The 15,418-nt window shown below is 43.3% G+C and overlaps 1 protein-coding gene across 3 annotated transcripts in view; it reads right to left on the bottom strand.

Moving 5' to 3' along the window:
• Positions 1 to 15,418, bottom strand: part of PARN (poly(A)-specific ribonuclease) — a 167,527-nt gene that overhangs the window by 22,805 nt on the left and 129,304 nt on the right. The window contains exon 23 of one of the 3 annotated variants that reach the window (XM_047838675.1): positions 6,532 to 6,876. The exons of the other annotated variants lie outside the window; for them this stretch is intronic. Coding sequence (XP_047694631.1) covers positions 6,873 to 6,876 — 4 coding nt within the window. The 3' untranslated portion in view covers positions 6,532 to 6,872. Of the gene's footprint in view, positions 1 to 6,531; positions 6,877 to 15,418 lie in introns of those variants that run through there. 3 annotated transcript variants of the gene reach the window in all.

Here is a 15,418-nt window from a genome sequence, read left to right as displayed (position 1 = left end):
GCCAAGGCTGGCTGTCACTATTTCTACTTAACAGTGTGCTAGAGGCCCTAGCCAGTGCAATAAGACAAGAGAAAGAGATAAAATTTATATATGGGGCGCCTGGGTGGCTCAGTCGGTTGAGTGTCTAACTCTGGCTCATGTCATGATCTTGCAGTTGGTGAGTTCGAGCCCTGTGTCGGTCTCTGTGCTGACAGTGTTGAGCCTGGAGCCTGCTTCAGATTCTGTGTCTCCCTCTCTCTCTGCCCCTTCCCTGCTCACGCTCTGTTCTGTCTCTCCAAAAACTAAAACAAAACGTTAAAAATTTTTTTTAAAAAAAGAAAAATTTAGGGGCGCCTGGGTGGCTCAGTCGATTAAGTGTCTGACTTCAGCTCAGGTCATGAGCTCACAGTTCGTGAGTTTGAGCCCCGCATCAGGCTCTATGCTGACAGCTTAGAGCCTGGAGCCTGCTTCAAATTCTATGTCTCCCTCTCTCTCTCTCTGCTCCTCCCCTGCTCACGCTCTGTCTCTCCTTCAAAAATAAATAAAAACATTAAAAAAAAATTTTTTTAAAGAAAAATGTATATGGCCCATTGGGCAGGGAAAAATACAGTTGCCTTTACTTACAGACATGGTTGTCTAAACAGAAAATATCAAATACTATATAAAAAGTTATTAGAACTAGAAAAAAAAGTTATTAGAACTAATAAGTGAATTTAGTGAGGTTCAACAATACATGGTCAAGATATACAAATCAACTGTATTTCTTTATATTATAAATGAATGAATGGAATCAGAACTTGAAAATACATGACTTACAATAGCATCAAAAAGCAAAATACTTAGGGACAACTGTAATAAAGCATATTTAAAATCTGTATGGTGAAAACTATAATAAACTGATGAGAAAAATCAAAGAAAACCTCAACACGTGAAAAGATATACCACGTTCATGAGTTGGAAGGCTCAATACAGTTAAGATGTGAATTCTCTCTAAAATGATCTACAGATGCAACATAACCCCAATCAGAGTTCTAGCAGGCTTTTTTTAAGTTTATTTTTTGAGAGAGGGAGAGAGAGCGAGAACGCATGCACGCAAGTGGGGGAGAGACAAAGAGAGAGGGAGAGAGAGTATCCCAAGCAGGCTCCACAGTGTCCAGTGCAGAGCCCGACGTGGGGCTCGAGCTCACCAACTATGAGATCGTGACCCGAGCCGAAGTCAAGAGTTGGGATGCTCAACTAAACGAGCCACCCAGGCACCCCACCTAGCAGGCTTTTAGGAGAAGTCAACAAAATGACCCTAAACTTTATGTGGAAAAGTGAAGAACAAGGATGAAGGATTTACTATCTGATTTTAAGACTCCCTGTAAACCTGTCGTAATCAAGACAGTGTGGTGCTGGTAAAAGGATAGACATGTAGACACCTTTTGACAAAGAAGTCAAAGTAATTCAACATAGGGCAGTGTTGCCAAGACAAATGGACACCTATGTGCAAAAAACGAACTTGTGCCCGTGTCTTACACCACACAGAAAAATCAACTCAAAATAGATCGCTTACCTAAACATAAAACCAAAAACTGTAAAATTTACAGAAAAAAAAATAAGAAAGTCTTCCTGACTCTGGTTTGGGCGAGGGTTGCTTAAGCAGATCACAAAAAGCACAAGCCGTAAAGAAAATCGGAAGCCTCGGGGAAAACACATGTAATTGCAAAGCCAGCTTCTCACCTCATCGCTCCACAGAGAAAAGACACCAATGACATTAGCCTCCACACCCACAGCTTCTTATCTCTTTTCAGTTTATTCTTAAAGAAACCAAACGAGTCAGATATTTGAAGAAAATCTTCAACACAAGAGTCAAAACCCAGAGCAGACCAGCATAAAGAGAGAATCAACTCTGAGGAAACAGACAATGCAGGGAGGCGGGAAAACTTTAACCACTACGGGCAGTCTTTCCACATACTATTAGGACCATAAAAATGACTGGACAAGCCTACCATTTTTCTAAGTCAAGGGATAAACAGAAAAACTAAGACACAGCAATAATTGCATTACTTGAAAAAAGTAAGTATCAAAAGAAAAGAGTGGAGAGTGGTTGGCCCTCAGGGAAAGGAGGAGGGCATCAGGGACAGCTGCTTTTAATTATAAAATTTTTCTATTACTTGGCTTTAAAAAACAATGTTCGTGTATTTCGCTGAAAACATTCGGAAAGAGAAAAAAGCCAAGGACTTCCCAAAGATGCACTTGGCGTTGTGAAAAACCTTCATACCAGTAGTAGGTCCTTACTTGTCCATGTTAAACGGGCATGCTCAGCTCTCCTACACCCACTACCTTTGAGACTTCGAATAAGACACCGCTTTTCAGAGCCTCCAGTTCTGCTCTCTAACTCCAGGGAGAGCGGACGAGATCACCTTCAAGCATCTTCCGGCTCCATGACGGTACGGCGTGATCAAGTAAAACTTTTGCTCACACAGTTACAGGTGCGACCGAGTCCTTCAAAGAATCTATCTCATTTCTTCGCAAATGTCCTACAATGTAGACTAGTCTTCAGTCTACACTTCCATCCGTCAGAATTAGTGTGGTAACACAGGATTGCATAGTTATGAGCATTTGCAAGTAGAAACGACTCTTAAGAAAAAAATTAAAACCAGTTACCCAAACAACAATGAAATTCAAAGCATCAGGATTTTAATCCTATATATTTTTTAAGACATCCCATCTCCTTGGAAACTGGTGTTTTTTCTCTTGACTTTTTAAAAGTTTATTTATCTTGAGAGAGAGAGCAGGGGAGGGGAAGAGAGAGAGGGAAAGAGAGAATCCCAAGCAGGCTCTGTGTGGATGTGGGGCTCGAGTTCACAAATCAAGAAATCATACCTGAGCAGAAAGCAAGAGTTGGACGCTTAACTGAAAGAGCCACCCCAGTGCCCCAGTTTTTCTTATAAACCCACCAAATCCAACCTGAGAAGAAAAAAAAACCCATGTCAAGTGAGCATCAGGCTCAAATTTGGAAGAAAACTGTTCCACAAATGATGAAGAAGAAAGTAGGTAGGTGGGATATCATATTCATGAGGGATCCAACTCTTCCTCCCTGGATGGGCACTCATGCTTACTGCAGCCAAAATGGTCTCAACTAACGGAGAGGGAGACACTGGCGACGAAACATAGTAAAAAAAGAGAGAGAGAGAGAGAGAGAGAGAGAAAGAGAGAGAGAGAGAGAGCGCGCTACTGACCACATGGAAAATGCCACTCTAAAGTCTAGTAGTTTCACTACAGCCATCAATTCCACCATTCTGAATGGACATTCACATCACATATTTAATCAAATTAATGCTGCGATGACTTCATTAGCACTACCGATCTGACTTGATGAATCAACAGGGTATAATGGCTTTACCAGGACAAGACAACATCATTTCTGCTCCTTCGGGACAGAGGACCTCCCGGAAGCCGTTCTGACATCAGGAAACCACACACTTCTTGCATCCTGGTTCGGTTTTTGAAGACCCTTCTGGAGTAATTTGTGACTGCAGCACGCTAGAATCAAATCCCTTCCAAGAATTTACAACCATTCATCTAAGATGACAACCTCATGGTCGTTCCCAAGAATTCCCTGATTCTTTTACCAAATCGAGGACAACTGATGGGATACTCAGAAAACGGTGGCCTGAACACTGATTTCTGTAGCATGAGATTAACTGCCTTTTATGTTCCCTTAAAACAGTATGATAAGGCACACGTGAACAATCTTCTGCAGAGCTGATATTCCAAGGATCCAGTCAATCTACACCCACCTTCATACGGCTCTTTCAGTCTAAACAACAAGACGATAAAATAAAGTGGATTATGGTATAATTATAAAAGAATGTCATTCCTTTCAGCCTTGTTTTTAGCAAAGAAAGCATTCCTAGTATGATCTATATTTTTCTTTTTCTTTTTTTTTTTTTTTTAATTTTTTTTCAACATTTATTTATTTTTGGGACAGAGAGAGACAGAGCATGAACAGGGGAGGGGCAGAGAGAGAGGGAGACACAGAATCGGAAACAGGCTCCAGGTTCTGAGCCATCAGCCCAGAGCCTGACGCGGGGCTCGAACTCACGGACCGCGAGATCGTGACCTGGCTGAAGTTGGACGCTTAACCGACTGCGCCACCCAGGCGCCCCTATATTTTTCAAAAAGGAAAAAGCAGGGGCATCTGGGTGGCTCAGTCAGGTAAGCGGCCAATTCTTGATTTTGGCCCAGATCGTGATTCATGGTGGTGAGATCGAGCCCCTCATTGGGCTCTGTGCCGGGCAAGGAGTGTGCTTAAGACTCGCTTTCCCTCTCCGACTGCCCCTCCCCCTCCCACCCCTGCACATACAGGCATGCATGTTCTCCCTCAAAAAAAGAAAAAAGGGAAAAAGTAGTCTTCAGGACCTTTCCCCAATACGACGCTAGGTTAGAAGGTATGTTCCCAGGGTGTTATGAATTCTCTTATCCATTCAGTTACTTAAACCTTTCTTTGAGTGACCACCAGGCATATGTTAGGTCCTGGAACGCAGTATAAATAAACAGTAGCTTTTCCCCAAGGCGGAGAATTCCCAAGGATCCCAGGTGGCCTGGACGGCATCTCAGAAGGCATTTCTGGCAGCAGAGAAGGATCACAAAAGGGTGTATGAGGAGGGGGCAGACACTCTGGAAAGAGCACAAATGGGATCTGGGATGAGAGCGATGAGGGCCCGGATCCGGGTTCCGTCATTTACTGGTTTTGGGAGTCCGGACAAATTCCCGTACTTTGGTGAGTCTCAGTCTCTTCAATTAAGGAATAGGCTATGACGAGGACGAAGGAAGAAAAAGAAATACAAGAGCCCAAGCTACAGTGCCTGGCACGTGGCAGACACCTGGATGACGGTGCCTTCACTGTCCCCTCCCTGTCGTGTGGTGGGCATGGGTGGGCATGTTTTTGGAGATGATGCTGATGTGAGTCTTCAGAGCCGGGGGTCCAAACCCTCGCAACCCATCAGGAAAGGAGGAGAGACAGAGACAGAGAGAAGGGGGAGCGGAAGGGAGTCGCAAGCAGCCTGCGCAGGTCGTACGGGCCGCAAGGGGGAGGAGGGAAGGTGTCCAGCAGCCTCCCCGGCGGGCGTGAAGCCATCGGCCAACTGCCACCTGTCGACTCATGGGTGCGTGGAACCTGCAGATCGTCAAGAACCTCCCCAAACGCCCTACCCCGTTGGAAATGTACACGAGGCTTCCACAAGACACGGTTCCATTTTTCTCCCCAGCAGTATGAAAACTTCACATGCACAGAAAAGTTTCAAGAAACGCACAGTAAACATCCATTTAGCCATCACTTAGACTCTACGATTAGTTCTACTTTGGGACTGAAGATACGAAAATATACAGCAAATTTTAGTTCTTCTGCATTTGGGAAAAGGGGCACAAAAGGGAGGCTGTGAACGCTCCCATCTGGCAAGCATCCACGTGCCGTCTGCACTACCAGCAGCGCGACTGAGCGAAACGGAATCTGTGCTTGGGGGATCCTTGAACGGACAAAGCGGAGCCCATCAACTCTGTGGACGGCATTTATACCTGGAAGCGCCTATGAGCACAAAGACCAACGTGGTGCTGGGCCACAGCAACTATAGCTGGGCCTCACAGCTGACCTTCGCCAAATGAACACAAACCTCCTGTTGCTTCTGCTGACTTAGGATGGACTAGCAGAATTGAAAAAAAATTTTTTTATTAGTTTTCTTTATTTTTGAGAGGCAGAGAGAGACAGAGTGTGAGCGGGGGAGGGGCAGCGAGAGAGAGGGAGACACAGAATCCGAAGCGGGCTCCGGGCTCTGAGCCGTCAGCACAGAGCCCGATGCGGGGTCCGAACTCACGAACTGTGAGATCAAGACCTGAGCCGAAGTCGGTCGCTCAACCGACTGAGCCACCCAGGCGCCCCCAGAATTTTTTAAAAGTATACAGTGTCAAAAAAAGAACTGCCAGAAAAACGTGAAAAATGTCTATACTTCGAAATTCATCTACACAATTTTCACATTTCATATTTTATTTCAGCTATAAGTACTACAAGAAATACAGAAATAATCCTAACTGCACTGATCTGCGGAAATGAAACAGGAAATGTGTTTTTCTTTAGTTAACAGACATATAAAAACAAGTACTTCCCTGCCCTATCTAAGCCTGCCGAGGGCAATTTCAATTGTTAGCACCATTAAAAAAAATTATAATCGGGGCACCTGGATGGCTCAGTTGATGAAGCATCCGACTCTTGGTTTCGGTTCAGGTCATGATCTCAGGGTTGGGGAGTTAGAGCCTTGCATTGTGCTGACAGTGGGGAGCCTGCTTGGGATTCTCTCTCCCCCTCTCTCTCTCTCTGCCTCCCCCCCACTCATGGTCTCTCTCTCTTTCTCTCAAAATAAACTTAAATGTAAAAAAATTATACTCTTACATGAAGATAAGTATGAGGAATGTAACACATTATTAGAAACACAGGTAATTACTTTTAATTATGGTTGATCAAATAAATAACACCAAGCATATGGAAAGAAAACACCAATTCTCAAACACCGCTGCCATTATGAGACAGGAACACGTTTCCAGTCATCAGAAGTCGTGTGAGCGCAAGATGCTATTCAACTGAGCTTCCGTGTTCTTTAACATAAAATCTTGACAGGACATTCTGCTTTCAACTGTGAAGGAAAAGAAGCCTTTTCCATTTTTTGCTCTTGTCAGTTTTTGCAGCGTTGACACTTCGTACTCTAGATCTGTTACAGGAGACCTTCATCTACAAATCAACCCATCTGGGTGCCAGCCACACGACAGCCCATACAACAGACGAGAAAAGAAAGGCCAGATCTCAGCAGCGTATTCCAACCAAATTCAACAACTTCTCGTCTTATCTTGACAATTTTTCATCTACAAACACATTTAAATAAAGTATAAAACAAATGAGCAGTAACTGAAAAAGACGACTTCATCCCCTCTTTTTCTATCAAATTCATAATTTTCTATTCAAATTTTTAAAGTATTCTAGGTCTGTCATCAGCGCCCTCCCTTCCCCAGGTACCGCGAGAAAGAAAGGCTCTAAAATACACATAACATGGGGCACCTGGGTGGCTCAGTCGGTTAAGCATCCGACTTCGGCTCAAGTCACGACCTCACAGTCCGTGAGTTCGAGCCCCGCGTGGGGCTCTGTGCTGACAGCTCAGAGCCTGGAGCCTGCTTTGGATTCTGTGCCTCCCTCTCTCTCTGCCCCTCCCCTGCTCATGCTCTGTCTCTCTGTCTCAAAAATAAATAAAACATTAAAAATAATAAAATAAAATAAAATAAAATACACATAACAAAATTTACCACCTCAACCATTTGAAACGTGCAGGCCAGTACCGTTAGGTATGCCCGCAATGCCGCGCAACTGACCTCTTAACACTCTATCCATCTCGCATAACGGAAATTCTACACCTGCTAACGCCCAGCTCCTCACTCCTTCTGCCCCCCCGCGCCCCCACCATGGTGGTCACTATTCCACCTCACGCCCACGAACGCGACAACTCCAGGTTATCTCGTCAGAGGGGAATCGTACAGTATGTGTCTTTGCGAGACGGACTTCCTGCACTGAACGCTAGGTCTTCAAGGTTCACCCATGCTATGGCACATGTCAGACTCCCCCTCCTCTGTGAAGCTGACTAATATTCCACTGTATGCACCAACCACATTCTGTTTATCCAATCTCCTTGTGCCTCTTTTTATATGATTCTCAGGAATCCTATCTCCTCCTCCTCCTATCTCCTCCGAGAGAAAGCAGTGGTGTCCTGATCTACCGGCCCAAGAGAAGGTGAAGGGGAGAGACAAGCTAAATCAGTTCCTTTCTCCCTAATGCTGGCCAGTGGATGGGACAAAGGATATTTCTTAAGAGTTGCTCCTACATCCTGTCTTAAAATCTCTCAGGTTTTATGTCTTTTTAAGTTTATTTATTTATTTTGAGTGGGGGAGGGGCAGAGAGGGAGAGAAAATCCCAAGCAGGCTCTGCACTTTCAGCAGACAGCCCGACACGGGGCTCAAACTCACGAATGGTGAGATCATGACCTGAGCCGAAACTGAGTTGGACCCTTAACTGAATGAGCCACCCAGTCGCCCCTCCTAGGTTTTATGTCTTAGGGACATTCTGTGGTAAACCCAATTTGCATGGTTAATCATTCCATTTTATTAGTAACTACGTACTTTAAAACTCTGTATTTTATATTAACCAGACTCTAGTTTTATGCTCCGTGTTTAATTCCAATATCTTACAATACCCCCTTGAGACCAGACTGATCCTTTCTTCCAACTGCTCAGATGTGGAAAGGAAGAAGTGGGAAGGCTGAGTGGAGGGCCGTGGTCATTTTTCCTCAGTTATTACAAAAAAATCATTCAGAACAGATGTTAAAGGTCTCCACCAGCTTTGCAGTCTGAAAGTAGCACAGCCCGCAGAAGACAATTAGGCCTGGCCAAAATCAGCAGAGAGGAGGGGAAGGCAGCAGAAAGAGCTCCGTCTATGGCAGCGCCAGCTCCAGGATCTGGAACAAGGCATGTCCCTCTCTGAGTTTTCTTAGGAGGCAAGCAGGACACACACTAATAATGCCACCTGAGTCTCCCCCAGGTTCTTCCTCAGCCCTGGGTGAGGACAGAGAAATCACTGCTCTTCTCGTAGGCACCTCAGGATCTTAACCATGGTTCCTCCTGCCCTTCCCTCCAGTGGCTGTCCCAGGCTGAACACACCATGCGTGTCTGTCCTTTCTCACCGCCAAGTCATGTTCCTCTGGCCTCGCTGTAGTTCCTCTACTTAAAATCAACCCCTCAACCCATCGAAGCCCAAGACTGGATTCTACTGAGTGTTGAACATACCAGGGGATGACACTTCAGGATTTTTGATATTTATTGGCTTGTACAGGGTCATTCCTGTTTCTTTTAAAATTTTTTAAAAACTGGGGCATGTGGGTGGTTCAGTCTGTTAAGCGTCTGACTCTTTCTTGAGAAAGACAGAGTGTGTACTTGTGCGCATGTGCGCAAGTTGGGCAGGGGCAGAAACATACACATACACACACACACACACACACACACACACACACACACACACAGAATCCAAAGCAGGCTCCAGGCTCCAAGCTGTCAGCACAGAGCCTGACGAGGGGTTCAAACCCATGAACCATGAGATCATGATCTGAGCTGAAGTTGGAGGTTTAACCAACTGAGCCACCCGGGCAACCCAAGCGACTGGCTCTTGATTTTAGCTCAGGTCATGATTTCACAGTTCGTGAGTTTGAGCCACACATAGTATGGAGCTGCTGGGATTCTCTCTCTCCCTCTCCCCTGCCTACGATCGCATGCTCTCTCTCTCTCTCTCAAAAAAAAAAAAAAAAAATTAAGAAAAATTATTTTTAAGCTAACAATTTTACATTGATGATGTAGATGATGACTAGACATCTAAATCCACTCCCCAAAGAAGTAAGGTTGAAATTCAGAGGTTTCAGACTTAGGGTTTAACACAGGTTTTTTTGTTTTGTTTTGTTTTGTTTTCTTAAGAAAACATAATTTATTAAAATGAGACCGTATCTCTCTCAAACATGCAGGCTCACAGGTGTAGATGTGCTATGTTCCTAAGAGGCAACGTAATGCACTGTAAGTAAGAATTGTGTGTCACTTCAGCTAAATTATTCAGCTTCTCTGAGGCTCAACTTTCTCATACATAAATTAAAAATATCACCAAGGGTTTCACTGAGTTGGTAAACAGATTTTTTTAAAAGATGTAAAGCATCTAGCACAGTGCCTGGAATGAAGCATCTGCTTAAAAAACAAATATATATGAACATTTTCTTGCTTTTCACTTAGGTCCAAAGATATTCCAAAAGCAGGCATGGTGTCGGTGAGTTTTACACCTTCACACTGACGGGACAGAGGAAGAGATGGGAAGGTGAGAAAAGGGAAATGAAGAATGACGCCTCTCAAAAGGAGCACAGGTCATGGATTCACTTTTCACAAACATCTGACATACAGTCTTCGTGAATTTCACCATGAGGTTGATCCCATGAACCAGGAACACACACCAGACTTAGCTGTGTGGGATGTTCTGTTATGGAGGCTCAAGAACACTAAAGCCATCTGCAGTGCAAAGAATCTCATTTCACCTAAAGCAGGGTAACAGGGACCTCCAAGACACATGGCTAAATAAAGAACGGAAGGTAGAGAAAAGTCCATACGGTCCATTCCCGTCTACCTAGCAGAAGGTGAGGGTTTATATATGAAGTTGCTTAATACATTTGTAAAATAGAAGAATATACTAAAAACTAACAAAACTGGTCGCCACGAGGGAGGGAGAAAACCAGCTGGGGAAGGCAGGGAGAAGAGCTGAGGAGATCTGACTCTGGAACCACATAAATGTTCTGCATACTTATAAGGCAAAACTGATTTGAAAAAAAGGCAATCCCTAAAGTTAGAAATGAAACAAACATAACTGTTTATTGAGTTGGCAGATTAACCACACAAAGGAATTATCTCAAGTGACTTCAAAATAAGGTGGTTTGTTCATCTCTAGTCAGATACACTCTAGGGGGAAAAAATTACTGCAAAAAAATTATTTTCAGTAATTATATTACTTGTAATGGTACTGTTATAGTTATTCTGAAATTATTATATATAGTAGTATAAAGCAAATAAAAAAAACTACTTTAATATCACTGAGAACCATAACGGTCAACATAAGAAAAAAAAAAACAACAAAAAACTCCTGAAACCATTATTACATTCTATGTTAACTAACTTGGATTTAAATAAAATTTAAAAAAGAAAAAAGAGGGGCGCCTGGGTGGCGCAGTCGGTTAAGCGTCCGACTTCAGCCAGGTCACGATCTTGCGGTCCGTGAGTTCGAGCCCCGCGTCAGGCTCTGGGCTGATGGCTCGGAGCCTGGAGCCTGTTTCCAATTCTGTGTCTCCCTCTCTCTCTGCCCCTCCCCCATTCATGCTCTGTCTCTCTCTGTCCCAAAAATAAAATAAAAACGTTGAAAAAAAAAATTTAAAAAAAAAAAAAGAAAAAGAAAAAAGAAACAAAATCTTAAAAAGTTAAAGAAGTCCTGGGGTCTAACTGGTATTGGAAATAACAGTATAAAATAATTTTTAAAAGAAAAAGGAAAGAAAGAAGGAAGACTTCCTTGTTAGCCCTTTTAATTCAAAACGGCTATAAACAACAATGAATCCAATATCAATAAACACCCTGAGAACCCAGATTACGGTTTCTAAATACCATTTTCCATCAAAAGGAACAGGCCCCTTGGAGAAATGGCTGATTCTAAACATAAGGTAGGAAATACACAGAGGAGCCCGGGATAAAAAATACTAGCAGTGAAAGAGGCTATTAAAGGCTACTGGGATTGTACCAGAAGACTCAAGAGACAACTCAAAATTGTTTCCAGTGCTCAGAAACGAGACAATTAGAGCATCGAAAAGAACAGCAACAGTGGGGCACCTGGGTGGCTCAGTCGGTTAAGCCTCTGACTTTTGATTTCAGCTCAGGTCATATCACAGTTCCTGAGTTCGAGCCCCGCATCAGGCTAGTGCTGACAGCGAGAAGCCTGCTTGGGATTCTCTGTCTTCCTCTCTTTCTGCCTCTCCCCTGCTTACATGCTCACTTTCTCTTTCTCTCTCTCAAAATTAAATAAACATTAAGAAAAAAAACAGCAACTGTAATGCACTAAAATACATAAAACATATGTATTTTAGAAACCTCATGATTCAAACAAATAAAACAAAATCTCATTGCCCACTGTTAGAAGGTGACAGGAAACCAAATAATTATCCTGAAAACTGGTTTGTACAAGGTGTTTTGGGGGGGGGGGAGATTAAACAATTTATTCTGCTTTTCCTATATGAACTGTATCTCCAGGTAACCAAAGAGATGATGAGAAGAAATTTTTTATTTTATTTTGAGAGAGAGAGAGAGTGAGTGAGTGAGCAGGGGAGGGGCAGAGGGAGAGAGAATCTTAAGCAGGCTCCATGAGCAGCACGGAGCCCGATGCAGGGGCTCGATCTCACAACCCTGAGATCATGACCTGAGCCGAAATCAAGAGTCAGATGCTTACTGGACTAAGCCACCTAGGCACCCCAGAAATTTTTTAATTTAGTAAGAGCATTTGGGATAAGAAATGAAGTAAACTAGAATATTACCATTTGCATCCTTAATGAAATAATGAATGTAGCCTTTGATCATTAATGGTCAGTAAAACCATCAGGTAAAAAGCTTATAGGGAACTTTACACTGGATGGACCAGGATGGCAACATCTGAAGCCACCTGATCAATCTTATCACAAAAAGACAGACAAGTAGACAGTTGGTGCCACCCAATGTGATGTTATAGGAAAAATACATCACCACCTATGAAATATTCTTGCCATGAGTTCAGTCCTGAATCTGATCAAGTTTGTAAATCTCACTACCAGTTCATTTCAAATACAGTAGTCAGGGGATGTGTTAAACTTAAAAGAATATACCAGAATGTGGGAAATTCTACAGAGCTAACAACCTACCTTCTTTTTTTTTTTTTTTTTTCAACGTTTATTTATTTTTGGGACAGAGAGAGACAGAGCATGAACGGGGGAGGGGCAGAGAGAGAGGGAGACACAGAATCGGAAACAGGCTCCAGGCTCTGAGCCATCAGCCCAGAGCCCGACGCGGGGCTCGAACTCACAGACCGCGAGATCGTGACCTGGCTAAAGTCAGACGCTTAACCGACTGCGCCACCCAGGCGCCCCACAACCTACCTTCTTAAGCACACTGGGGGTTGGGGGAGAATCCACAGAGGGGATTCTAAATTGAGAGAAGATGAGACATATCATCCAAATGTAATACACAAATTATTTGGAAACTAGAGCTCAAACAAAACAATTGTTAAAAAAAAATCTGTAGGGCACTTGGGTGGCTCAGTCGGTTAAGTGTCTGACTTCGGCTCAGGTCATGATCTCACAACTCATGAGTTTGAGCCCCACTTCCGGCTCTGTGCTGACAGCTCAGAGCCTAGAGCCTGCTTCGATGTCTGTGTCTCCCTCTCTCCACACCCCTTCCCTGCTCATGCTCAGTATCTCTCTGTGTCTCAAAAATAAATATAAAACATTTTTTTAAATTTAAAAATTAAAAAATTAAAAGTTAAAAAAATAAAAATAAAATAATCAGTGAGCAGGAAACTTGAACACCGGCTCTCTGATATTTGGGAGTCATTGTTAATTTTTTTGTTGTTACTAGCAATGTAGTTCTGTTTTTAAGTGACTGCCTATCTTTTAGATACACGCTTACATAGACCTATGGCTGAAACAATAGTCTGTGATTTGTTTCAAAATGACCAGAAGGGAGAAGGAGAGAAAGAGTATTAATTAAAACAGGACCGTCCACACACTAACTGTTGACACTCTGTGATAGCACGCTAAGACTTTCTTATATTATTTTTACTACTTTTGTTTATGCTTGAGATTTTTCTGTAACGAAAGCTTTGGGATTCTTCTAAGCAGAAATCCAAAAGGGCCTCTCTTGTGCTTCCCAGGATATTGCTTTTAAATGAAAAGATACAAGCTCTTAAGATGTTTTCTTTGCTGGTGTGGGGACTATAGTCAAGACAATTGTCCCCTATGTGGCACGTACCTAGAGGCAATCATTTGAGTCCTTTCTTCCCTTGAGGACAGGACTGGATCTACCAGATCTGGGAAGATGTAGGGGGGTGGGGAGGGACATGGTGGAAAGAACAGGGCTCTGTAGATAATCCTGGTATCAAACCCACATCTTTGCCAAGAGCTGTTTAATTTCCCTGAGCCTCTGGGAGAGGGGGACAGACCTCACCTCCCTCATGATGCTTCTTGTGAGCATCACAAGAGCGAAAACATGACCTAGCCCAGAGCCCACACTGAGGAAACAGACACTCCAGTACTTATTCATCCATTAATTCACAAAAACGTCTGCGAATGTAACTCTGGGTCAGACTCTAGGGTAGGTGCGAGAGACAAAAAGACACAGAAAACGTGGCACCTGCCTTGAAGGAAAACAGGAAAGCAGATTATTGATTACAGTGGGAAGAGCAATGTATTTATAGTTCTGAGAGGATAAAATTTTATGATCTAGAATTCTCTATCCAGCAACATTATCAATTATGAAGGTGAAACAGACACATTTTCATAGGGTTTACTAACCATACACTATATATGCAAAAAAAAAAAAAAATCAAAATCACTCAAGCAAAAGGAAACTGCTTCTCTCAAAAATATCTACACAAAAAAGCCTGGGATATTTAGAAGATTCTTGGTTGGACAGCAAAGTTTTATGACACAGCAATACACTTTCTTCCCCGTGGGCCCTGCTGCAACATTTTTCCTTCAGAGAATTGCATTTACATAATCATAATATAAACAGGACGTATGCCTGTTGCCATCTCTTAAAATCCACTTCTCAAAAGAGCACAAAAGTAGAGACACAAAAAAGTAGTGAACGGTATAAATAATATAACGAACCCTGGGGACAAGAGAAACAGAGAGATGGAAGGTAATATGCACACGCTGAATTTGTCTTTTATAGAACTGAGCAAAGTATATTGGTCAAAGTCAGTAAGAGAGGTAGAGCGGAAACCACCGAAAGAAAAGGGAAAAGGGGCACCTGGATGGCTCCATCAGGGAAGCGTCCAACTCTTGATCTCAGCTCAGGTCACAATCTTGCAGTTCGTGAATGCGAGCCCTGCGTCAGGCTCAGTGGTGACAGTACAAAGCCTGCTTGGGATTCTCTTTGTCTCCCTCTCTATGCCCCTCCCCCACGCTGTCTCTCTCTCTCTCTCTCTTTCTCTCTCTCAAAATAAAGAAATAAACTAAAAAAAGAGAAAGAAAGAAAATGGAAGAGTAGCAGGCACTGGGAAGAAGAGGCGGGGAGGGAGGAGCAACGATTCTCTCCTCTTGCATTTTATATACTCCTGTCCTAGGCAAATCTTTAAAGATTATGTGCGTTTATCATTTCAATGGTTTAAAAAGTGTCATGAGAAACATTATCTCTGCTCAAACGTACCCAACCCACAGGCTCGACACTGAATCTGCCGACACCCGCCCTTCCCAAATACAGGAAGGGTTGCGAGGTGGCTAGCCGAGAAAACTTCAGGAGCCCTTTCAGGAAGTGTAAGGTCTATCCAAGGGAACATGCAAACTGGGGAAACGTCATTTGGATGTCACGTCTGTTCCTAAAGTACAGAACCCAGAAGCAGACAAGAAGGAAAACAATGGCATCTCCTCCAGGAGAAGCAGCAGCAGTTAAAGCTGAACGGAAGGAACTAGTGGTTGCCAGAGGGGTGTGGGGGTGGGGGAATGGGCGAAACAGGGGAAAGGGATTAAGGGGTGCGATCTTCTAGTTACAAACCAGTCACGGGGGTGTAAGGCACAGCGAAAGGAATACAGATAACAGCACTGTAATA

The sequence above is a fragment of the Prionailurus viverrinus genome, chromosome E3 (assembly GCF_022837055.1).
Source record: "Prionailurus viverrinus isolate Anna chromosome E3, UM_Priviv_1.0, whole genome shotgun sequence".
In the NCBI taxonomy this organism is placed as follows: Eukaryota; Metazoa; Chordata; class Mammalia; order Carnivora; family Felidae; genus Prionailurus; species Prionailurus viverrinus.
This window is presented reverse-complemented; position numbering and strand designations above follow the sequence as displayed.